Source organism: Lissotriton helveticus, chromosome 3_1, assembly GCF_964261635.1.
Source record: "Lissotriton helveticus chromosome 3_1, aLisHel1.1, whole genome shotgun sequence".
Classification (NCBI taxonomy): domain Eukaryota; kingdom Metazoa; phylum Chordata; class Amphibia; order Caudata; family Salamandridae; genus Lissotriton; species Lissotriton helveticus.
In genome coordinates this window covers 1,032,349,270-1,032,372,399 of record NC_136061.1, presented here as the reverse complement: position 1 = coordinate 1,032,372,399, position 23,130 = coordinate 1,032,349,270, and the positions used below count along the sequence as shown (strand labels likewise).

The 23,130-nt window shown below is 49.8% G+C and overlaps 1 protein-coding gene across 3 annotated transcripts in view; it reads right to left on the bottom strand.

Annotated features, from left to right (window-relative positions):
• The window catches only part of LOC144823224 (neurabin-1-like), a 647,660-nt gene that overhangs the window by 89,499 nt on the left and 535,031 nt on the right, over positions 1 to 23,130 (bottom strand). For all 3 annotated transcript variants that reach the window (XM_078681559.1, XM_078681561.1, XM_078681560.1), the window contains exon 15: positions 4,018 to 4,210. In XM_078681559.1, coding sequence (XP_078537685.1) covers positions 4,018 to 4,210 — 193 coding nt within the window. The remainder of the gene's footprint in view (positions 1 to 4,017; positions 4,211 to 23,130) is intronic.

Sequence of the window (23,130 nt, the reverse complement as noted above, 5' to 3'; positions counted from 1 at the left end):
GTTTTTAACGTTGGACACTGGGGTAGGACAATCTCCCAGATTTGCAGGCCACCACTTGGGCGATCAGAAGATTGTATTGGCACCCAGCAGCAGGACCTCAGTCTTTCCGCTGTTCAATTTTAAGCAGTTGGACTGCATCCATTGGTTGACTTGTGACATACAGCCCTTAAATCGGTTGGCGGTCTCCTCCACATTCCTTGAGACTGGCACCACCAGCTGTGCGTCGCCTGCATAAGAGACAACAGAAAACCCAGACTGCCTATTTGAAGGGAGGGGAGCCACATATACATTAAATAACGTAGGGCTCAGAGACAAGCCCTGAGGCACCCCACTAGGCAGATTGAAGGATTTGGATGCGAAGGCTCCCAATTCAACAGAGAAGGTTCTGTTGGCAAGATAGGACAGTAACAGTGAGAGGGCAGAATCCTGGATCCCCAATTCCGCAAGTCTACGGCTAATATTTCATGGTTCACTATGTCAAAGGCCGCCGATAGATCTAATAAAATTAAGGAAGCCTTGCCCCCTGAGTGTAGTATTGTCTTAAGTTCTTCTCCTGCCATAACCAAAGCTGTCTCCGTTCCGTGTCCTTCCCGAAACCCATATTGTGAGTGATCCAAAAGATTTTGTGAGGAAATATGTGCTGTAAGTGGAGTGGAAATAAATCCTCCAGGAACATTGGTTTTGTAAACTTTTAGAAAACTGGCATTTACTTACTTCAGCCATTTAGTGCCTGCTGCCTGTCTGTTCAGTCTGGGCTGGGTGACAGCTGTGCTGTGTGTATTCCCTCTAGACAGTCACTCACAAAGGACATTTAGCTGTGTCTTTATGGGCCACCTTCGATGATGGGAGGGAGGAGAAGGGCACAGCCCACAATTACACCTGAACAGGTTGTGTCCTCTCTACACACAAAGGGCTGCATATCCCCCTGTAGTGAGGCTGAAGTCAGGGCAGGAAGGACCTCTGTACACTTCAAAGCTTTCTTTGAAGTATCCCCCACTTCAAATGTACATCTGGGGGCTTTGGATTGGACCCTTGACACCATGATTTTAGTACACTTCTGGAACTGTGAAGACTCTGCCAGGAAGAAGAACTGCCACTCTGCTGGACTGTTGCTTTGCTGGACTGTTGCCTTGCTAAGGTGCCCTGCTGCCGGCTGTTCTCATGCTTGGGTGAGAACAACTGGACCTGCATCACTTGAACCCAGAGTGACTCCAAGGGCTTGCCTCATGTTTTAAGTCTCAGCGACATCAAATACTTCAACTTAACATGCTACAGCACTTGGACTTTGCTTGATGCAAGTCTTGCCCTGCCTAGCGGTACCAACACTGTCCTGGGCCCTTGAAACTGGGTATTATGTGCAGTTACAACTAGAATCTGCGCATCATCATCAGAACCAGTGCAGCTTTGCCTTTGCACGGGTCGGAATCAGCGCATCCTTGAGTTTGTGTGGAGCGGATCTAGTGCATTGATTTCAGAACCAGTGCATCGCCTTCAGAATCGATGAATCGCCTAATGCGGGAGCAGCAGCCGCAGATCGCGTTCATAACCAGCGCCTCACGTTCAAAACCAGCGCCTCAAACTTAGAACCGACACCTCACCACAGTTGCGTGGATTAAATTGACACATCTCATCCACTGCGAGGCTCGACATGGACGCATCACTTCGGCTGCACCTCGCATCTTCATCAACGCATCCCGGCTCAAGGTACTTTGGTTCAGCAGGCCAAAGTGGGTCCCTTTGTCTGGCCGCTCAATCGCAGTTGGCCTGAACTTTTGACTTAGCCCCGGTCCAGCGCGGCCATAAATCTTTTTTCAGTGTTTATTGCTTCTAAGTGCTAATTTACATTTATTCTTTAAATACTAATATCACGACTTCTAATTGTGGGAATTTTGGGTCTTGTTTTATTTATAAAATATTCTCTATTTTTATAACCTGATGTGGAGTCGTTTTGTGGTGTTTTCACCTTGCTACTGTTTGAAGTGTTGCACAAATACATTACACATTACCCCTTAAGTTAAGCTCGAGTGCTCCTTGCCAAGCTGCCAGCGGGTGAAACCAGGATAATTTTGAGTGTGTTATGATTTACCACAACTAGGATTCTGGTTCCTGCTTGGACAGGGTGCATACCTCTGCTAACCAGAAACCAAATTTCTAACATTGACTAGCTGTGTATTAGATTCATTCAAGCATTCTACCCGTCACACTATTGTTTTCCTCAGGGTGGATAATTTGCAACAGTTCGCTATTTATTGCTCAATATGTCAGCACCTCAGCTTTGCAATAAAGACATTCCTTCAACAGACCTGCACCTTCAGTAATTTATTTCAGGGCCTTTGATTCATTACAATAGGAATGGGTATCAACAAGTTACCCATACTAGCCACAGTCTCAATGAGGAAAAACGCTTACTAAAAAATAAAACAATCCCTTTAAGTGGTAAATAAAGGAAGAAATTAAGATTAATTTCACCACTGCCACTCTTGTCAGATTTAATTTAGAAAACGGGTCTCCAGTGGCTGGGATAAAGAGAAAGGAAAATAATTGTTCAGCACATCACAAAATAGGTTTTAAATTAAGAAAAATCAACTAAGATAGTGCATTATTGCTGTGCTTTTGGTAATCTAGCATGACTTTCTAACGATTCTGGGTTCATCGCTGACCGGAGTAGGTTTGTGGAGATGTGCTGTCAGCAGGGAGAAGAAATGTGCACTAATTCTCAAAATGCTTTTAGAGGCATTCCTAAGGGGTTATGGATACTTAGAAATGCATAAATGAAAAGGAAAAAAAGAAAGAAAATTACGCCCTTTAGCTAAGCATATTTTTTTTATATCACTATAAAAAACAAATCTGTAATCCGGTGTATATGTGCAGGCATCCATTGTTTATGAATACAATAGAAAACCCAAGTGATCGCAAAAAACTTTAACACTCTTTATTGGGCATTGCATATACCAACCATTAACCCTCGGTAGACACTACCACATTAGCATTTTTCAATTTTACCTTCCCATCTCAATTATCTCCCTTCCGTGGTGCACTAGTTTTTCCTTATGATAGATGTAACAGTGTTAATATTTATCAAACGAAGAAGCATTTGCAGAAGTGAAACTCTTCCAAAACATGCCACTGTTCACACTGCTTCTCAAGGTTTACATTCTGCCAATCACAGAGTACCAAATAAGCGAACACTCATTAACCAATTTTCTATGAATCTGTGTTTAAGGCACTCTGAAGCCACATTTTCAGTATGACCAAAGACCTGTATACACTGGATGGGTACACATGGGATATCAAACAGAAGCTCAACAATTCTAAATGAATGTAATTTTGATAGAGCATTTACAGACAATCAATTCACTATCTTCCACGCCAATATGTATTTTTTGATCATCCACTCCATTCCCTTTGCCTAGAATGAAATTGTAGGCAAAGAATGAATTTGCTTTGAATTCCAAGATAACTATATTTCACAAGCTTAATCAAGACACATTCTCAGTTAACCCCTTCCAAACCTAGTTTTGTTACCTAGTTTGGAGATGAATATACATTTTTTTTGCACAAGTGTCCTTCGTTCTGGCAATCTTGAATAACATCCTTCCATTTGTCTGTACTGGTTGTGCAGCTGAAGAGCAAGTGCTATTTTGTAAAGGGACACTCTATCCCATTTCTTAACAGACATTACACCTGACGAATCCGAATCAAAATAATGAACATAATGCGTTGCCTTACTCCCAAAAGATAATTCATATGCTCTCACCCTCTGCACCATTCGGAACCCTGAAAGCACCCTACTTTTCACTTTTTCACTATGGTGTCACACAGTAATATGCCCCTTAGAACCTTTTGTCTTTTTGTCTTCACAGCTCTTTTACCAATGAAATACCTTCAAACCTCCGTCTTGCCTAAACATTTTTTTGCATTGGATGGTTTGGTTAATAATATGCATTTTTTAAATATGTAAATTGATGTGTACAATTTCTTTTCATATAAATACATTTGACCGCTCTTAAATCGTACCTGATTTCTGTTCTTTTCTTGACCGAGTTCAAGTGAAATGTCATGTCCACTCTGGTTCAGACTTGTGTTGCTTACTGGATATTCTTTGTGACTATCACCAAACCATGAGAATGGCATGCAAGTAGGTACTGGAGAATCAGAGTCGGACAGAGATGGATTATTTCCAGAATCATCCAACATCTCTCGTGAACCTCTGAAATAAAGAGCAACTCACTGATACAAATCAATTGGGAAAAAGCATCACTACTATTTGAGCGCTATTTTGGAGTAGTTCATATACATGTTTTTTTTTCTTTTGTGGCAGATCGTGTAAAAAAAAAAAGTAGGCAGAGTGATGGATTGGTCTACATGAAAGGGAGCAACTACTTTCGGAAGAAAGGAAGCTCTTGTACGAAGATGGTAAGGAGCAGGAGTAGACAATTGTGCAGGGACTCGAAAGGAGCACATACAAGGAAAGTGAGGACGAGATTGATGTCCCACTGGGGCATAAGAGAAGGTGGGAACAAATGTTACTAACCTATTAAAACAAGCATTTGCACTGCAATTGGTCTCGTCTTTGGGACCTTATATGTATTTAGCTATGCAGCGCATTAGCCTGGGTGCTGAATGATCTACTGTTCTTTTACATGGAGGGAAAGTAAGCACCAAACTGTGGAACACGTCAGGTATGGGAACACATGGAGAGAAATACTGCCTATCAGCAGGAAATGGTATTGTCCAAAGCTCTGTTTTTAATATAAAATCAGGGCCTTCAGTGGTCAGAACACTGAAAATACAAGATTTGAAAAAAATATTGTCTACGGGTGTTCGTGGAAGACAAGTTTCTATGGCCTGAAATCTAGGGAATGCTAAAGTGATTTTGGTATTTTACTGACCTTTGCTGCTCGTTTTCTATCAGGAAAGTTAAATAGAGGCAGTTGCCAGATAAATAAAATAAAAAGTCCTTAAGCAGAAAGCAATTCTGGTATTTTACTTACCTTTACTGGGTGTTTTGTATCAAGACAGTTAAATAGAGGCAGGTGAACAGAGAACCAAAAGTCCCTAAGCAAAAGCGGAACCAGACAAGTCCTGGGGCTGATCTTGGGAGCCCACAAAGTACATACAAAAGATCTTCCAGCCAGCACAAGCACTGTCTAGGCTCAACCTAAATAGGGGATTTGAAAAATCAGCAGAAAAGTAATAGAAGAAATACAGACTTTGAGAGTGCCCAAAGCAGAGCCCTACTGGGCAGAGGGAGAATGAAAAGGAGAACCTGAGAAAGAGGGGCAGGAAAGGGAGCGATGTCTTTCTCCGTGCCCAGTCGGGAGCCACAAGAATGACTTTGGCCCGTCATTCCTGATCTTCTTGAGAACTCTGGGCAGGGTAGGAGTGGTATGGGCAGAAAGGCTTTTGGAAGGCATACAGGAGGCCTGAGCGTCACTCGAGACAAAAGGTTCTCTGAGCGAGAGCCACCTTGGAAGCTCTAGCGCACAGAACTGCTGACATTGGCTCTCTGTGGTGGCAAGGCTCTCCACACTGCTGAAAGAGACTTTGCACCACCTCCATATGGAGATGTCATTTGTGATCCGCTAGCCACCTTTGGTTGAGTTTGCCTTCTATGGTGTTCAGACAGCCCACCAGATGTTGAATCACCAGGGAAATGAAGATGCAGCCATGTCCAGAGACGCAGGGCCTCTTGACAAAGGGTCCACAGCCCCACCCGCCGTTTGTTGTAGTAGCACATGGCGGTGGTGTTGTCCGTGGACACCTGAAATAGCCCTCCCTTGATACCATGTCCAAGAGATTTCCCTGATACTGCGCCCACTGGAACTTCAGGTCTCACAGCGTAGCCAGCATATGCCAGAGGGTATGTGTCACAAGCAAGAGGCTCAACAGCCTCCGAGTCAGTCTCACCCAAATCCTGGATAGAGGCTGAAACATCAGTATCATAGCCGGAATACCTGGACTCGCCGTTCGGGAGGATAGGCCTGAAACTGCACCATGTCCAGAACAGCTCAGATGAAACGGTGCATCTGAGAGCAAATCAGGTGTGGCTTCAGCACATTTGATAGTGAACCCCAATGAATGCAAGAGGTCCGCTGTAGTTTTGAGGTGGAAGGCGACAGCCTGGGCAATTCAGCCTTCAACAGCCAGTCATCGAGATAGGGCCAAGACTGGCACCCCCAGATCTCTGCATATGAGCTGCAACTACCACCATCACCTTGGTGAACACCAGAGTCTGCACCACCTACTGACGAAGAGTTATGACAGATGTTTTCCGGATCAAGACTGGCACCTGGGATGTTAAAAATTAAGGGATCTGCAGGTCGAAGTATTCATTAGAAACAGTGTCAGAACCCTGTTTAGAGGGCTGTGTGGCCAGGAAGAACTACTGGGCCCAACAGTGGGGGTAGATGCCATTACTCTTGATGCCCTGGGGCCAATCCTACTATGGGTCCTGAGCAACTGGGTCAAGTACTAACCCTTCAGCACTTAACTCTCAGTGGTAACATGAGTCGAGCAGTCCAAGGCTTCTTGGAAGGGAGATAGGGGATGCGCACTTAAGACAAAACCAGCATTTATATATGAACACCGTGAAATATGACCGACAAAAACAATGTACACCGCCCTCCTAAGGCTAGCACTCTAGTGTTGTCCAGGCAGTCTCTGATGGACCTGTCCATGTAACTCTGCCAACTGAGAGTTCTGCCATGCCAAGAGGTGTCAATACAGTCCTGGGCTTTAAAAGTGGGCTCTGCAGCTGTTTTCATACAAGAAAAAAAAAATCCAACCACTGCCTCCACCCCCAAAAATAATAATTAAAAAACACAATAAAAAACCGATGCAGTGACGATTTTACAACTATCGGAACCGGCGCAGTAGCCTTCGCCGCTAGACGCTGTAACTAGCATGTTGATGATGCAGATGTCTGAAATAAGGTCTTTAAGACTATGTCCTACAATAGCCTGTCATCTGGCTACAATATCCGCACAATAGTGTTTAGTAAACATGTATGAGATTGACCACATAGCCACCTTAAATATTTCAGCTAGGGGGATATTCCCAAGAAAGGCCATAGTTCTGGCCTTCTTCCGGGTTGAGTGCACCCTGGGTGTGACAAGGAAGGTCATCTTGGCTTTAAGATTGCAAGTTTAGATACACTTGAATATCTGCCTGGTAATGCCTGCCTTTGGTATAAGCTGGCCCTTGTGAGGTTTAGCAAAGGCAACAAAAAGCAGGTCGCACTGCAAAAATACTAGCTTCCGTCTATGTAATACATGACCGTGCTTTTGACATCTTGGGTGCGGAGTGCTCACTTTGCCACAGGGACTGGTTGGCAGAAAAAGACTGAGCTCATTGGGGAGGTACTTAGGACTTCTTCAGAGCTCTACTCTGTCTTTGTGAACCTGAGTAAAAGGTCTCTGCAATGTGAGGACTTGCATATTAGTAATGCGGCGTAGGGAAGTTATTGCAACTAATAAGGCCCCTGTCCACGAGAGATACTGGAGAGGGCAGAAGTGCAAGGGCTGAAATGAGGGCGTTGAGGACGATCTTTAGATTCCATAAAGGTGGCAGTGACACTGTGGAAGAAACTACCCTTTTAAGACCTTCCATGAATGCTCTTACCACAGGTATGCTGAAGAGGAAGGAGTGTTCCCAATTTTGCATGTAGGCTGTTCTGGTGGCTACATGGAGCCATATTAAGGTGTACGTTAGGCCTGAGTTTTGCAGATTAATAAGGTAGCAGATATCCTAGATTACAGGTTTTAGAGGATCTAACCTTTGATACAATAGTGGAACAACCTCATCCACTTCGCTGCACATCAGAAATGTGAGTTAGTTCTACGGTTCTTCCGCATGATGTCCATGTACTCCTACAGGATACACAGGTGACCGAACTCTAGGTCTAGGTCGTCAGGTGTTAGATCGCTAGCTTGAGCTCTTTGGTATCTGGATGCCGATATGTCCTTTGTTCCTGGTGAGAAGGTCCAGTCTGTTGGGGAGCATCTTGTGTGTTGACTGACATCTGGAGTATATCCTAGTACCAGAGCTGCCTGGCACAGGTGGAGGTTATGAAAATAAATGATGTTCTGGTTGGTTTGCCGAGTCTTCTGCTCCACAAAGGGAAGAAGAAGCGGAAGCAAAGATCCAAGGCAAGTTCATCCATAGTGCATTGACCATTAACTGTGGGTGTGGGTACTTGGAAGCAACATTTTTGCATTTTGCTTTTTCAGAGGTGGTAAAGAGATCCAAGTCTGCTGTGCCTCAGCATCAGAAACAGTGGTAAAGAACCTGTGGATGTGGCTCCCACTCGTGGACAAGTTGAGGCGTCCTGATGAGCAGGTCTGTCAGTTTGCTGTCCACCCCCCAGAAGTTATTCCTAGATAAGGTGCATTTAAATAACAAATGGTCTGTGCCAGCAAGGAAAGGGATAATGAGTGATCCCTGCTTTAGAAGGTAGTACAAGGTTGTTTTGTCTGTCCTGACTAGGAGGACTATGCCCCAGATGAGTGGGATGAAGGCTTTGAGAGCGAAGCAGACAACCAGAAGCTTAAGGTGATTGAAGTGGTGGCTCTGCTGCAGGGTGGTCCACACACCCTGTACTGTGATGTGATTGAGATGATCCCCTGCCCCCTCTTCTGCTTTGGGAAGTGTTGGACTTGGCCTTTTCCCCCCAAAATTTTTCGCTTTTGACCCCCTTATCTGGATTGTCTCCCCCATGGGATTAAACCTGTATAGGCCATGAGTGGTGTGAGACACCTTGTGAAAATGTAATTACCTGACATAATGTGAGCACTTGTAAAATCCCCCATTTTAAAACTGCACCCCCATTTTAAAACTGCACCTGACTGAAATGTATTGCTTTTAAAATGGATGCCATGGCCATGGGTTTTGCCACTGGACTGACATAGGTCAGCGGTCTAGATAATATTACCCAGCTACCCCTAGCTTTTGGAGGGAAAGCCTGGCACCCAGGGTGCTCACCCCCTCCCCTAGAACCAGTTTAGGCTAGATGTGCCAACATTCTAGAAGGTCCTGGCACTGCCTGGGAGGAGGGTATAAATAGGGAGAAGTGTCACCAGAGAGTCAGTCAGCGCTGGGACAAGGAAGGAAGGGGACCTGTTGTGAGGTGCTACCGCCACATGGGCCTGTGAGCTGGGCCCTGCACCCCTATAAACCCCCCCGCTGCTGTCCCCATGGGCCCCTGACAAGGGAGGGCCCCTACCCAGGACACTGACGCTGTGGGACCTTGAACTACGCCAGCGCTGAGGGAAAGAGGTGCCCACATGAGGAGGAATGCTGTGGGCTTGAACCCCCCAGGAGGTGAGGAGTGTGCCCCTGGAGCTGGCTGTGGAACTGTTCGCCCCCTCCGTGAAGTGCGCCTGTCAGACGCTGTTTGGGGAGGATGGTGCCCCCAGGAAGCTGTGGCCCCCTTTGGAAGTGCTGCTGTTGCATTGCCTTAAGCGCTGGATTAGGAGGAGCTGCGTGTCCTTAGAAGTCCTGGACTGACTACCCAGCACTGTGGGAAGAGAAGCGCTGTATTAGTGTCTCTTAGCGCTATCTTGGGTGCCTCTGCGAAGCGCTGTGAAGTTATGAGGCGCTGTACATATGGTAGCTGACCCAAGAGTGGAGGAGTGAGGCAGTGGTGAGAGGAGGTGGACGCACTGAGAGCAGCTAGTTTGTCTTGGAGGCAGACAGTCACTTCAGAGAGACGTTCCCCCTTCAGCCTCTGACCAATCCCTCCCCATACATCAACTATTAAGAAGAAAAGCAACCTGCGTGTGAAGGAAGACCCTTCTTAATCTGAGCCCCCGTGAACCCTGTCAGGGAGCTCTTAAAAGAGGATTTCCCACACTTCCAATTTCACCTACCAGCGTGGAAGAACAGCTGTGAGCCCCGTGACGCGGCTGAAGTTCCTTGTCGTGCCCTGGGGAAGCTGTGGGTCTGTGAAGCCTTAGAAGACCTAAAGAGCGTGAGCGCTGCTTGAAAACCTCCTTCCTGTGAAACCGGTGAGGGAAGTGACTGGGGAAGAGCAGTGGCGCTGCTCCGATCGGCTGTGGGACCCCGGGGGCACCAGCCGCGTTAATCGCAGAAGAAAGCGCTTCCGCGCATGTCCTCAGCGGGAACACTATCGTGGAGGCAGGAGGGGCCTAGGGTCGGGCAGGCCCAGAAGAGCAGCGACCCCGAGGTGAGCAGCGTCCTTCCTGTGAGCGGCCGTGCAGAGGCGGGAGAAGAGTGAGCGCTTCCGCGCATGCCCGGTGGTGAAGTGTGCCGCCTGAAGAGAGCCGGTCGCGTCACCAGAGGAGCGCCGCGTCGGAGCTCCAGTCATCGGACCCCTCGGAGGAGGCAGAAGCGCCACAGCGGACGTCGTGGTAGGGAACCTCGGGCAAGGAAAGCCTTTCCTGTCTTCCCCCGTCTGCCCGACTGCTTCCAGGCTCCATCGCGCGAAGAGGACACACCCGCTGACACGCCTACAAACCCCAAGTAAGCCAGGTAGTGTGGGAGCGGGAGGCGGCAGCACCGAGTGCCTAGAAAGCGGAACAGTGGGGCTACGCCCCAAACGACTAACTGAACAGACCAAGGAAGTCTGACTCGAGGAAGTGGGCTAGTGAACTGCCCAGCCCATATTAAAATATCCGATAATTAACTCAGAGGAGAGGGGAGAAAGGTGTGCAGGGAACTACAGGGTTCCTGAGTAAAAACCCTTACAGACTAATGTTAATTGAGGGAGTAGATTCTCTACCAGAAAGGTGCAGCCTGTAAATTAACTAGAGGGGAGCCTTGCTAATTCTACTGTGTCTTCCTTTTAGCTACATAACTGGTGGGTTATGCTGTGAAGATTTACATCCAGTAGAGGTCTGTTGAGTTGAGCAGATACTCAAGAGCTGTGGGGTAATGTACTTGTTTATGAGTTGTTGAAAGACATATTGACATTGTAGACTGCACTTTCCTTTCTGTAATCTTATAGTAATGAAGTGTATTGTGACCTGAACAGCAACTGACCACAAATGTACCTTTGATTCTTATAATCTAACCGGGAAAAGTATTGAAGTGTGATTTGAGATTCATGAACAAGGTGTAAAGTAATTGCGGTTACCCTGATGAAATGTGTATGCCCCATGTTAAGGAGCCAGCTGCGCTGATCCAGTACAGGTGTTCCTGTCTGGTGTTATATGATGTTTTTCCCTTACAGGGGTTGGGTTGGTGTTGTCACACATGAGGTGTACTTACGCTAAGGTTGCAACTTACAATTTCAGCCAACCCCCTAAGGATGAGAGCCCGAGTTGGCCCCGCCAGATTGATTCTAGGGCTACTGGTCATTTAACTAACCTTTTCCCTTACAGCATGGACTTTGGACTCAACCCCTTTTTGGTCCCATGTAAATAATCCCTCTATGAAGTACTTGGCTCTGGTGCCAGTTGGCGCCTTGTTGTGACTACCACTATTCTATTTCTTTTTACCTTGCAGGTTGGAGACATAACTAAATTTAATCTTTTTCCAACCAAAGGTGGTGTCGTGACTCTTTTGTGGTGTGATTGGTGGGTCGTCTGTGTGTACTGCGTGAGTGCTTCACATGTCCTCCAAGTTTGGCCTGCCCGCTTGATGCCATGCTACCCCCTTTGAGACTTGGGCAACCCCCATTTCCAACATTTGGTGGCAGAGCGGTGGGATAGGACTTGTGTTTGCGCAGTACCACAGCGGCCACAGGTTACACCACAAGTAGAGCCTTGTGGTGGGGATTATTGTTTGGAAGATTGTTTGCCAAATTGCTTCCTCCTGAAAGTGTTTGACAATTGTGTCCCCTTGTTCCACTGGGAGGGTGTGTCCCGGGTGTATCTCGCCACGATGGGGTTGATTTACCAGGAAGTGGAACTGATGGAGTACACCGAACAGGAGGTGATAGACTTCCTCCTGGAGAGAGGGATACCCCCAGTAGGGAACATTAGGAGGAATTTGTTTCTCTATGAGGCCCTCAAGAGGGGAGAGCCCTTAGAGATTGATGGGGACTTGTCTGACTACCCCCCCGAAGTTTTGAAGGGTCAGTGGGTTAGAGACCAGAGAGAGGGCTCTCCATCCAGAACCCTGGGAGGTAATTGCTCCGATGAGGAGGAGGAAGAGTTTAGCAGGGCAGAGACGCCAGTAGCTGTGGAGGACACCGGAGATAGGGAGTCTCGCACTGGGTCCAGTCCCGGGGGCACTGCCCCATCCCTTTCCCTGTCCCCAGAAGAGTGGGTAGATAGGAGAGAAGTAAGGGAGTATCAGCTGGCGCTGGCAAAGCTCAGGCATGCCGAGGGCTTAGCGAAGCTGAGGGTAGAAGAGCAGCGACTAGAGACTGAAAAAGTCCTAGCGCTGGAGAGGATGGCGGAGGCGGAGAGGGCCTTCACCAGAGAGAGATCATCTCAGGTGGGTAGGTTGTCCCCTGAGAGTGGTTTTAGGAGTCTGGATTCACCGAAGAGGGTGGGATCCAGTGGTGGCAGCGAGTGTAGGTCCAGTGCAAGGAGTCCCACTCCCGAGACCCAAGAGACTGTGCCTGATTCCCCGGAAGAGGAGGACGGGTTAGTGTTTAGGGGCAGGGGAAAGCTGTTCCATCAGTCCTGGGGAGAGTTCGAGGAGGAGTGTTGGACTGTACTGGAGGATTGGGTGGTGAGGAGAGCAGTGGAGGATTGGGAAGGGCTGTGCCATGCCGTTATCCGGGAGCACATGCTGAGAAGTTGTTTCCCAAGACTGCGTCACCATCTGTTGCGGTGCGGGTTCTCAGACCCCAGGGAACTTGCACGGGAGCAGACCTCTGGGTAAGTGCCAGAGCGTCTGGGAAGACATTGGGGAGTGATCCAGAAAGGAGTGGTGCAGGGAATTTCCGACCCAGCGTGGCGGGAGAGGTGAGAAGCCCAGCTAGGTCCCAGGATAGTGAGCGGGTTGTAGGGCCTCACATCCCATCTAAAGGAGGGAGTGAGACGGGGAGGTGTCCCGAGATGCCCCAACTGCAGTCACAGGGCCTGGAGAGTTCTTTTAGAGAACCCCAGGCTGGGAGTCTAGGCTGTCCCGATGTGTCATCCAGAGGAAGGGATCCCCTCATGTCAGGAGGACCCGGAGCATCATTAATCAGAGCTCCAGGGGTTCGGGGGTTTGACCAGTCACAGGGTTTAGATCCTGGACTGGGGTTCCAGGTTAAGGGGTTGCCTGACCTGGAGGGTGGGGTACCTGTAATTCAGGTCCCTACCAATTTGACTCCCAGGGGTACTACTCCCAGTGGGAGGGTGCGGAACTCTGGGAGGGGGTGCAGAGGGAGGAAGGTCTCTTCTTTGTCACCAGCTCAGCCACAGGGCGCAGATCCTGGGTTGGGTGGCCAGGGACAGGGCTTGCCTGCCCTGGTGGGAGGGACCTCTGTAATCAGGGTCCCCCCAAAGTTGACTCTCAGGGGTACTACTCCAGTTAGGAGGGTGCGGAACTCTGGGAGGGGGTGCAGGGAGAGGGAGGACTCGCCCCTGTCACCAGTTCAGCCTGTGGGTTTCGGCTCCAGGTTGGGGAGAGAGTTGTGTGAGGGTGTCCCCCAGCGTAGGAGATGGAGGAACCCTAGGAGGAGAAGTAGGGGGAGGAGAGCCTCGCCCCTAAGGGCTGGTCAGTCTGAGGGTGTAGACCCCAGATGGGTGGACCAGTGGCAATTTGGAGAGAAGAGAGTGGTCCAAGAGAATTACAAGCCTGAGGCTAGAGCCTCCCACTCTAGGAAGGAGAAACATCCCACTAGGGAACACCAGTGGGGTGGTTTTGTTGGTGAAAGGAGGGATGCGAGAGAGAACCATTGGGTTCCAGAGTGGAGGAGAGACTGCAGGTGCTCCTGTAGTTGCAGGCCTGCGTCCACCTTTTTCCGCCCCAAGCAGGGAAGCCCATCAAGGCATTGATATGTCTACCCTGGCTTTTGGCTGGGGGGGAGTCGTGTTGGACTTGGCCTTTTCCCCCCAACATTTTTCGCTTTTGACCCCCTTATCTGGATTGTCTCCCCCATGGGATTAAACCTGTATAGGCCATGAGTGGTGTGAGACACCTTGTGAAAATGTAATTACCTGACATAATGTGAGCACTTGTAAAATCCCCCATTTTAAAACTGCACCCCCATTTTAAAACTGCACCTGACTGAAATGTATTGCTTTTAAAATGGATGCCATGGCCATGGGTTTTGCCACTGGACTGACATAGGTCAGCGGTCTAGATAATATTACCCAGCTACCCCTAGCTTTTGGAGGGAAAGCCTGGCACCCAGGGTGCTCACCCCCTCCCCTAGAACCAGTTTAGGCTAGATGTGCCAACATTCTAGAAGGTCCTGGCACTGCCTGGGAGGAGGGTATAAATAGGGAGAAGTGTCACCAGAGAGTCAGTCAGCGCTGGGACAAGGAAGGAAGGGGACCTGTTGTGAGGTGCTACCGCCACATGGGCCTGTGAGCTGGGCCCTGCACCCCTATAAACCCCCCCGCTGCTGTCCCCATGGGCCCCTGACAAGGGAGGGCCCCTACCCAGGACACTGACGCTGTGGGACCTTGAACTACGCCAGCGCTGAGGGAAAGAGGTGCCCACATGAGGAGGAATGCTGTGGGCTTGAACCCCCCAGGAGGTGAGGAGTGTGCCCCTGGAGCTGGCTGTGGAACTGTTCGCCCCCTCCGTGAAGTGCGCCTGTCAGACGCTGTTTGGGGAGGATGGTGCCCCCAGGAAGCTGTGGCCCCCTTTGGAAGTGCTGCTGTTGCATTGCCTTAAGCGCTGGATTAGGAGGAGCTGCGTGTCCTTAGAAGTCCTGGACTGACTACCCAGCACTGTGGGAAGAGAAGCGCTGTATTAGTGTCTCTTAGCGCTATCTTGGGTGCCTCTGCGAAGCGCTGTGAAGTTATGAGGCGCTGTACATATGGTAGCTGACCCAAGAGTGGAGGAGTGAGGCAGTGGTGAGAGGAGGTGGACGCACTGAGAGCAGCTAGTTTGTCTTGGAGGCAGACAGTCACTTCAGAGAGACGTTCCCCCTTCAGCCTCTGACCAATCCCTCCCCATACATCAACTATTAAGAAGAAAAGCAACCTGCGTGTGAAGGAAGACCCTTCTTAATCTGAGCCCCCGTGAACCCTGTCAGGGAGCTCTTAAAAGAGGATTTCCCACACTTCCAATTTCACCTACCAGCGTGGAAGAACAGCTGTGAGCCCCGTGACGCGGCTGAAGTTCCTTGTCGTGCCCTGGGGAAGCTGTGGGTCTGTGAAGCCTTAGAAGACCTAAAGAGCGTGAGCGCTGCTTGAAAACCTCCTTCCTGTGAAACCGGTGAGGGAAGTGACTGGGGAAGAGCAGTGGCGCTGCTCCGATCGGCTGTGGGACCCCGGGGGCACCAGCCGCGTTAATCGCAGAAGAAAGCGCTTCCGCGCATGTCCTCAGCGGGAACACTATCGTGGAGGCAGGAGGGGCCTAGGGTCGGGCAGGCCCAGAAGAGCAGCGACCCCGAGGTGAGCAGCGTCCTTCCTGTGAGCGGCCGTGCAGAGGCGGGAGAAGAGTGAGCGCTTCCGCGCATGCCCGGTGGTGAAGTGTGCCGCCTGAAGAGAGCCGGTCGCGTCACCAGAGGAGCGCCGCGTCGGAGCTCCAGTCATCGGACCCCTCGGAGGAGGCAGAAGCGCCACAGCGGACGTCGTGGTAGGGAACCTCGGGCAAGGAAAGCCTTTCCTGTCTTCCCCCGTCTGCCCGACTGCTTCCAGGCTCCATCGCGCGAAGAGGACACACCCGCTGACACGCCTACAAACCCCAAGTAAGCCGGGTAGTGTGGGAGCGGGAGGCGGCAGCACCGAGTGCCTAGAAAGCGGAACAGTGGGGCTACGCCCCAAACGACTAACTGAACAGACCAAGGAAGTCTGACTCGAGGAAGTGGGCTAGTGAACTGCCCAGCCCATATTAAAATATCCGATAATTAACTCAGAGGAGAGGGGAGAAAGGTGTGCAGGGAACTACAGGGTTCCTGAGTAAAAACCCTTACAGACTAATGTTAATTGAGGGAGTAGATTCTCTACCAGAAAGGTGCAGCCTGTAAATTAACTAGAGGGGAGCCTTGCTAATTCTACTGTGTCTTCCTTTTAGCTACATAACTGGTGGGTTATGCTGTGAAGATTTACATCCAGTAGAGGTCTGTTGAGTTGAGCAGATACTCAAGAGCTGTGGGGTAATGTACTTGTTTATGAGTTGTTGAAAGACATATTGACATTGTAGACTGCACTTTCCTTTCTGTAATCTTATAGTAATGAAGTGTATTGTGACCTGAACAGCAACTGACCACAAATGTACCTTTGATTCTTATAATCTAACCGGGAAAAGTATTGAAGTGTGATTTGAGATTCATGAACAAGGTGTAAAGTAATTGCGGTTACCCTGATGAAATGTGTATGCCCCATGTTAAGGAGCCAGCTGCGCTGATCCAGTACAGGTGTTCCTGTCTGGTGTTATATGATGTTTTTCCCTTACAGGGGTTGGGTTGGTGTTGTCACACATGAGGTGTACTTACGCTAAGGTTGCAACTTACAATTTCAGCCAACCCCCTAAGGATGAGAGCCCGAGTTGGCCCCGCCAGATTGATTCTAGGGCTACTGGTCATTTAACTAACCTTTTCCCTTACAGCATGGACTTTGGACTCAACCCCTTTTTGGTCCCATGTAAATAATCCCTCTATGAAGTACTTGGCTCTGGTGCCAGTTGGCGCCTTGTTGTGACTACCACTATTCTATTTCTTTTTACCTTGCAGGTTGGAGACATAACTAAATTTAATCTTTTTCCAACCAAAGGTGGTGTCGTGACTCTTTTGTGGTGTGATTGGTGGGTCGTCTGTGTGTACTGCGTGAGTGCTTCACATGTCCTCCAAGTTTGGCCTGCCCGCTTGATGCCATGCTACCCCCTTTGAGACTTGGGCAACCCCCATTTCCAACAGGAAGCATCTGTGGTAATGGTAACTGTTGGAATGGGGTCCTGAAACGAATAGTTTTCCTACCTGTCGGTGTAGTTTTGCAGCTTGTAGATCTTTCTGGATTCACTATGCTGTGCATTATTCCGTGGTCTTGTGGTTGGGTCCGGATTCGTAGTCTTTTCTTTGTTTTTTTTCGTAGCCCAGGTGGGCGTCGGCGTCACACCTCCTTGGGTGCATTTCCGGTGACGTCGGCATGCTTCCTGCGGAAGCTCCCACTCTTGGGTGCCATCTTCGGGTTCTTTTTTTCCGTGTTTCTTTCGTTTCCGAAGTAATGGCAATATTCTATTTAGGTGATATTTTACCGCTCTGTACTTATAAGTCCTTTTTTAAAACCTTTTTTTTTATATCCACCTCTTCTCTCTCCAGCCTCATCTTTCTGGCAGAGGTGGGTGGGTTCGCTAGTGAATCCAGAAAGATCTTCAAGCTGCAAAACTACACCGACAGGTAAGAAAACTATTCATTTTGCAGCGTGAATCTTTCTGGATTCACTATGCTGTGCATAGATTTTGTCGCAGTTTCTCATCTCTGTGGCGGCTGGGTGGAAGATGAGCGTTGGTTATTGAATATGTGCTGGAGCACCTTTTGTCCGACTTGTGCTTCCTTGTTCATCTGTATATCCACACAGTAGTGGTTCGTGAACGTGTGCACCGAAGCCCATGTTGCCGCCAGGCATATGTCCTGTATGGGTGTTTTAGCCAGGAAAGCTATTGTAGCACCCTTTTTCCTAGTGGAGTGGGCACGTGTCCCCTCTGCTAGCTCTTGTCCTGCACGTTTGTGGCAGAGTTGAATTGTCTGTGCGATCCATCGTGCAATAGTCTTTTTGGTTACTGCCTTTCGCATGAAATTGTTGGCAAAGGACACAAAGAACTGTTTTGTTTTCCTGTGTCCCTTCGTCCTCTCAATGTAGTGCATGACTGCCCTTCTGGCGTCCAGGGTGTGCAGAGCTCGCTCTGCGCTAGTTGTTGGTTTTTGGAAAAAACTTGGTATCTGTATAGACTGGTTCATGTGGAATTTGGATACCACCCTCGGCATGAAGTGTGGGTCAGTCCTCATCACAACCCTATCATTGTGTATTTGTATGTAGGGTTCTTGTAGCGTCAGCGCCTGAAGCTCGCTTACTCTGCGTAAGGACGTTATTGCAACCAGGAAAGCTGTTTTCATAGTTAGCATCTTTAGGGAGGCCTTGTGAAGTGGTTCAAAGGGCTCTTTCATGAGTTCCGTTAGGACTATGTTCAAGTTCCATGCAGGTGGCGGCACACGCTTGGGTGGTGCGATCCTTTTCGCTCCTTCTAGGAATCTCTTCACCACCTGTGATGTGAAGAAACTCCTGCACGTTTCTCCCCTTGTGTAGGCGACTATCGCTGCCGAGTGAACTCTTAACGAGGATGAGCTAAGGTTCTTCTCCAGCAAGTGTGTCAGGTACTTTAGCACTGTGGAGTCCTTCATTTTAGTGTGGAGTCCTTCATTTTAGTGTGAAGTCCTTCTTTTCTGCACCACATTGTGAATCTTTTCCATTTCGCAACGTAGCACTTCCGAGTGCTGGGCCTCCGTGCCTCTGTGCATCAGTGGTATCGGGGGAAAGGCGTAAGCAAATGTCCCGGACCAATCTATCCATAGGGCATTCCCCAGTGACCCCTCCTCGGCTGTCTGGATGCGAAGTTTTGGCATTTTGCATTCCGGCGTGTGGCAAACAGGTCCACTGATGGTGTTCCCCATCTGTCGAACAGCCACCTTGTCTCTTGAGCATTGAGCTCCCACTCGCGGGATGCCGATGTCCGTCTGCTGAGCCAATCTGCTTGTATGTTGTCCTTCCCTGGTAGGTGTATGGCTAGCAGGTCTATCTTGAGAGGGATGGCCCATCTCCATATCTCCTGTGCCAGCATTGAAATCAGGACTGACTGTGTGCCCCCCTGCTTGTTGATGTAGAACATCGCGGTGGTGTTGTCTGTTTGTAGCAACACCTTGTGCTTGTACAGTCTTGTTTGGAAAGCTTTCAGTGCAAGGAAGATTGTCTTCAATTCTAGGTAATTGATGTGCTTTGTTGCATCTACTGGCGTCCACAGTCCCCTCACCTTGAGCTCCTCCATGTGAGCGCCCCATCCCTTCAGGGATGCGTCTGTGGTGATGGTCACTGTTGGCGTTGGGGCCGTTAGAGGCTTTCCCCTTGTTATGTTCTCCATGGTCCACCAGGTCATCTCCTTCTGCACTGCGTGCGTTACAACCACTAGATCCTCCGAACTGCCTGTGGCTTGTGACCATTGCTCCTGTAGCCATTCTTGAATGGGTCTCATGTGGAGACGTACAATCGGTACCAGGTGGATGCATGATGCCATCATCCCCATGATCTTGCTCGCAGTCCTCACTGTCCGAGCTTGTCCCTTCCGGTAGAGGCGAGTTTCCTTCACCAGCGCCCTCGCCCTCTTCTCGCTGGGGAACACCTTGCCCTGTAAGGTGTTGATCTGTGCTCCCTGGAAGATTTTCACTTGTTCCGGCTCCATTGATGATTTCTTCCAATGGATGGAGAACCCCAGGCTTATGCGCGTGCTTGTCACTGTGTGTGCGTGCTGCTTGCATTTCTGGTATGAGTTTGCTTTCACCAGCCAGTCGTCCAGGTAGGGGTATACGTGTATTCCCTGCCTTCGTAGGTGCGCTGCGACTGCTACGAGGCACTTTGTGAAGACCCTTGGTGCTGATTTTAGCCCGAAGGCTAGTGTCGTGAACTGGTAGTGGCTTTCTCCGATGGTGAACCTGAGCATATGCTTGTGCTTTCTGTTCATTGGGATGTGCAGGTAGGCATCCTTGAGGTCTATCGTGACCATGAAGTCGCCGATCTGCAATTGCGGGAGCACCTCTTGCAGGGAGGTCATTTTGAATTTTTGCGTTCTTATGAATTTGTTCAGGAACCTTAGGTCCAGAATGGGTCTCATTGTCTCGTCTACTTTTGGTACCAGGAAGTACGTTGAGTATATTCCTTTGTTTCTTTCCTTGAAGGGTACCCGTTCTATGGCCTGCTTCCGCAGGAGTTCCTTTGCTTCTTCCTGAAGACACTCTAGCTGCTTGCCTGCTAGTGGTTTTCTTTTTGGTTTTCTGCTTGTTGGCCTCCCCTCCAACTCTATGCAGTATCCGAATTGGATGATGTTGAGGATCCATTTGTCTGATGTGATTTCTCTCCATTCTTGGAGGTAAAATCTTAATCTTCCTCCCACTGGTGTTATGTGGTCGTAGATGTGTAGCTTGTCTTGACCCCTCTGTACGTGCTGCCCCCTGGGATCTTTTCTGTGGGCAGGCACACAGAGTTTTTTGAAGTCACTTAGAGGCGGGCTGCTGTCCCCCTCTTCTATTCTGTCCACGTCAGTTTCCTCTCCCTCGAAAGGACTGGCCTCTTTGTTGGTACTGCCAGGACTGCTTCTGCTGACCCTGCTGAGCCTGCGAGTCTGCCTGGTGCGTTTGTTGGAAAGCCTGGTGTGATGTACCTGGTTGGTTTCCACCTCTCCCGCCAGGCCTCCGCGACGGGGTGCCCCTTTTGTTGCCTCTGAACTGCAATGCTCCCATGGACCTTGCTGTTTCGTTATCCTTTTTTAGTTGACTCAGCTTCTCATCAACTGTTGATCCGAAAAGCATTTCGCCGTTGAACGGTGTGTTCAGGATGCTGTGTTGCACCTCAGGTTTGAAACCTGAGATCCTGAGCCTGGCGTGTCTTCTTTCAGTGACACCCATCATCATGAGCCTGCTGGAGGTGTCTGCTCCATCCAGGGCCGTCTTGAGGCAAGCATTTGCCGCGTTCTTCCCTTCTTCAACCAGTTTTTCGGCCTTCTGCCTGGCATCCTGGGGCAGGTCCTTCACCAACTGCCCCAGCTCCTCCATGATCTGGTACATGTGCCTGTTTATCAGGGCGTTGGAATTAGCCATGCGCCAGTGGGTCGCGGCATTCCGTTCGATCCTTCTGCCCACCAGATCCATCCTCTTACTCGCCTTATCCGGTGGTGGTCCAGAAATAGTGGGCACGTTAGCCCTCTTTCTTGCTGTGGCTGTGATAATGGAGTCTGCGGAGACCGTGCCCTGAATGTAGGGTGGGTCTTTTGAGGAATGTTTGTATTTCTTTTCTGTTCTGGGAGTTACAGCCTTGCATGTTGCGGGTTCCCTGAATGCCTCCTTCCCCTGAACCAAGACGCTGTCGAGCATTGGTAGGTACTGGCTCCTTGTTTGTGTGGGGAGCAATGTCTCTAGAAGGAAGTATGCTTTCTGCTTCTCTTCGTCGAGCTTAAGTTTGAAAGCTGCTGCGGCAGACTTTATCACCGAGTTGTAGGCCCCGATGTCGTCCGGCGGCGAGGGCCTCGAGGGATATGTGTCGACCGCCTCCTCTGGGCTGTCGGTGTCGACATCTAGGTAATCCACCTCCTGTAAGTCCGAGGGGGCCGACTCGGCGTCCGTCCTGCTGTCCTCTTCCTCCCCATAGTTGTAACTATAGTAGGGACTGTCGCCCTCTTCCTGGTCGTCAACCACCTCGATCTTGTTCCTCGGCGACCTCGTCTTCCTCCTCGACCACCTCCACCACTGGTGGCTTGGTCTTGTGTGGAATCGTGAAGGTTTTCATCTTTGCGTCGAATTCTTTCTTCCGCTGCAAGATGTTTTCCATTTCGGCCTCGAGGCGCCTTCTCTTTTTCTCCATCTCGGCTGCGTGTTCCGCGTCGGATGGTTCGGCCGCTCTTTTTGGCGGTTGGCTCGGCGCCGTGCTTTTCGGTGCCGGAGGCTTCGACGTCGAACCGGGTTTCGGGTCTCTGGCCGGCGTCGGTGCTTTAGGGTCCTTCTCCCTCGGCGTCGATCGGTCCTTTTCAGGGGACGATTTTCGACGACTTTTGCTGTTCAACAGCTCTCGGCGCAAGGGACTCCTTCTCAGAGGATCCGCTGGGCCTGTGAGTAGTCGCGGGCGCCAGGTGTTTTGGCGCCGGCGCTTTCGGGGCCTTGCCCTCGCTTTTTCGAGACTCAGAGTCTCTGGGGTTCTTGGGGGCCGGAGAGTCTCCTACCTTATCAGAAGTCTTGGTGTAATCGGTCTCTACGACCGTGTAGCTGTCGTCTTCGGCGGCATCGTTGTCCTCTTCCTCAGAGGACATCCCCAGCTCGTGGAGGGATGGAGTCGGGGCCTTCCCCTGCAGGGTGGCGTGCGCTACCCTCTGTCTCTCTCTCACACGAAGGGTCTTCGGGGTGAAGGCGGAGCAGGCGTTGCAGTCCTCGCTTCCGTGATTTACCGGTAGGCAAAGGTTGCAAACCGGGTGCTGGTCGTTCTGCGCGTACTTGTGGTGGCAGTTACGGCAGAACTTGAACTGCGTGTTGTCCATCATCGAGCGCTCAGGGCCTCCCTGGTCGCGTGTTCGTCGAAGATCTCGATGAATTCTCCTTCTCCTTTGCTGGTTCTAGGTCGATGAAGTCTCCTGGAGTCTTCTGATGATTTTTCTTTCCAATTTCTGTATTTTCCTTCTTCTTTCTACAAAAATGTCTGGAGCCCAAACGGGAACAATCCAGACCCGACCGCGGAAAAAAAGAATCTGAAGATGGCGCCCAAGAGTGGGAGCTTCCGCAGGAAGCATGCCGACGTCACCGGAAATGCACCCAAGGAGGTGTGACGCCGACGCCCACCTGGGCTTCGAAAAAAACCAAAAAAACAAAGAAAAGACTACGAATCCGGACCCAACCACAAGACCGCGGAATAATGCACAGCATAGTGAATCCAGAAAGATTCACGCTGCAAAAAGGCCTGTTTCTCACCAGGTTTTTGCTGTTTCACCACTGTTGAGTGATGCATGCTGGCCTTTAGCAACTCTAGAGCATCTGCTTCTGAGCACTGTGCTGCAAGGCACTGTTGCAACTATGAATAACCAGGTATGGAGCACAATTGCGATGCACATAGCAGACATGCTCAGCAAGCGCATCACTGTTCTGTGAGATGACAGTGTGGCTGAAAAAGAGGTACAAGCTGTTGTAAGGCTGGGACTCTTAAGGGATTGGGGTAGGCTGTGCCAGTAACCAAGTTCAACAACACCTGAGCAAGGGCCGAATTTGGAGAGGTTGTAGATGGGACATGGCTACGTTTATGGTGAACCCTAAGGCTGTGGCGAAGGAAGATGGGTACTTGGGTGCTCAACACATTGTTGCCCGCTTGCACT